This window comes from Penaeus monodon, chromosome 27 (assembly GCF_015228065.2).
Source record: "Penaeus monodon isolate SGIC_2016 chromosome 27, NSTDA_Pmon_1, whole genome shotgun sequence".
In the NCBI taxonomy this organism is placed as follows: Eukaryota; Metazoa; Arthropoda; class Malacostraca; order Decapoda; family Penaeidae; genus Penaeus; species Penaeus monodon.
This window is the reverse complement of record NC_051412.1, coordinates 26,776,636-26,777,688: the sequence shown is the minus strand read 5'-3', so window position 1 is coordinate 26,777,688 and position 1,053 is coordinate 26,776,636. Positions and strand designations below refer to the sequence as shown.

The 1,053-nt window shown below is 33.6% G+C and overlaps 1 protein-coding gene across 13 annotated transcripts in view; it reads left to right on the top strand.

Moving 5' to 3' along the window:
- The window catches only part of LOC119590744 (protein FAM98A-like), a 12,115-nt gene that overhangs the window by 7,991 nt on the left and 3,071 nt on the right, over positions 1–1,053 (top strand). For 3 of the 13 annotated variants that reach the window (XR_005230285.1, XM_037939443.1, XM_037939440.1), the window contains exon 13: positions 533–568. The exons of the other annotated variants lie outside the window; for them this stretch is intronic. Coding sequence is in view for 2 of the 3 variants with exons in the window: in XM_037939443.1 (XP_037795371.1) it covers positions 533–568 (36 nt within the window). In the remaining variant the exon portion in view is untranslated. The remainder of the gene's footprint in view (positions 1–532; positions 569–1,053) is intronic. 13 annotated transcript variants of the gene reach the window in all.

The window sequence follows — 1,053 nt, the reverse complement described above, 5'->3', positions numbered from 1 at the left end:
GTGTGTATATGTACATTTTAGTATAAGAAAAGAGATGAATGTTGTGGGTAGGAATGAATATAAACACCACATTTAATTGGAATATAGAATATATAGGGAATCGGTGAATGTTTAAGATATGATACAATTTAAACCATAAAGAACACACAATCTCATGATCTAATACATCACTGCTGTAAGGAGTCTTTTCTGTGTATTCCAGTTTAATTTACACAGGAGAAAGTCATGTTCTTGGAATTTACAAATCAAAAGCTACAATATAGGACTTGAAAACATCACAATTATTTTCTTGCATCCTGTAAACACTGGTACAGTTCACACATCATCTTCATTCAAGCATGTTTGAATATAGGGTTAAGCAAAAAGTGTATCACATTTCACTTTTACGTTAGCTGCACAAGGATTGGGGAAAAATAAAGATTCATGGGGAAGATGCATATTGAAATACAAGCATTTAATGGCTTTTCATATGCAAGCCCACCAAACAGAATGAACAGAATATATTGAGTGTATTCTGTATTATACCCGACAGGTAGTCAAGGTGGATATGGTGGTGGTGGACAGCAAGGTGAGCCTTGTGTTTTAATGTTCTGTTGTTTTGAATATTTGACAAACAAGGCTTTTGGGTCAAGTGATAGGCTGTGTGCTAGTGACAGACCTGTACCTGGCCATGTTAACAGTGAATTGTAAATGGGTTGTTTTTATATGTGAGTAGAGTAGTTCAGAGAATATTGAAAGAGTGAAGATATATGAATGCATGTCTAACGGGATACAGTCAGACATATCACCAAGGAAGGAACCATATTGATGCTTTATTTTAATTATATATATAGTTTTGAGGAGCATGAAAACCTATTCAAGTTAAGAAACAAGTGTTCTGATTGATTGCTTGATGCAGAAAATACTGTTCTCTCTTTATTTAACCTGTTAAGTCAGTCATAACAAAAGCTCAAGAGTCATATCAGCAAAATAAGGTTATTTTCGTACAAACCCATCCAAAGAGAAAATTGAATATTTCATATACATTTATTGTGTGCTATGATATATTCTGCA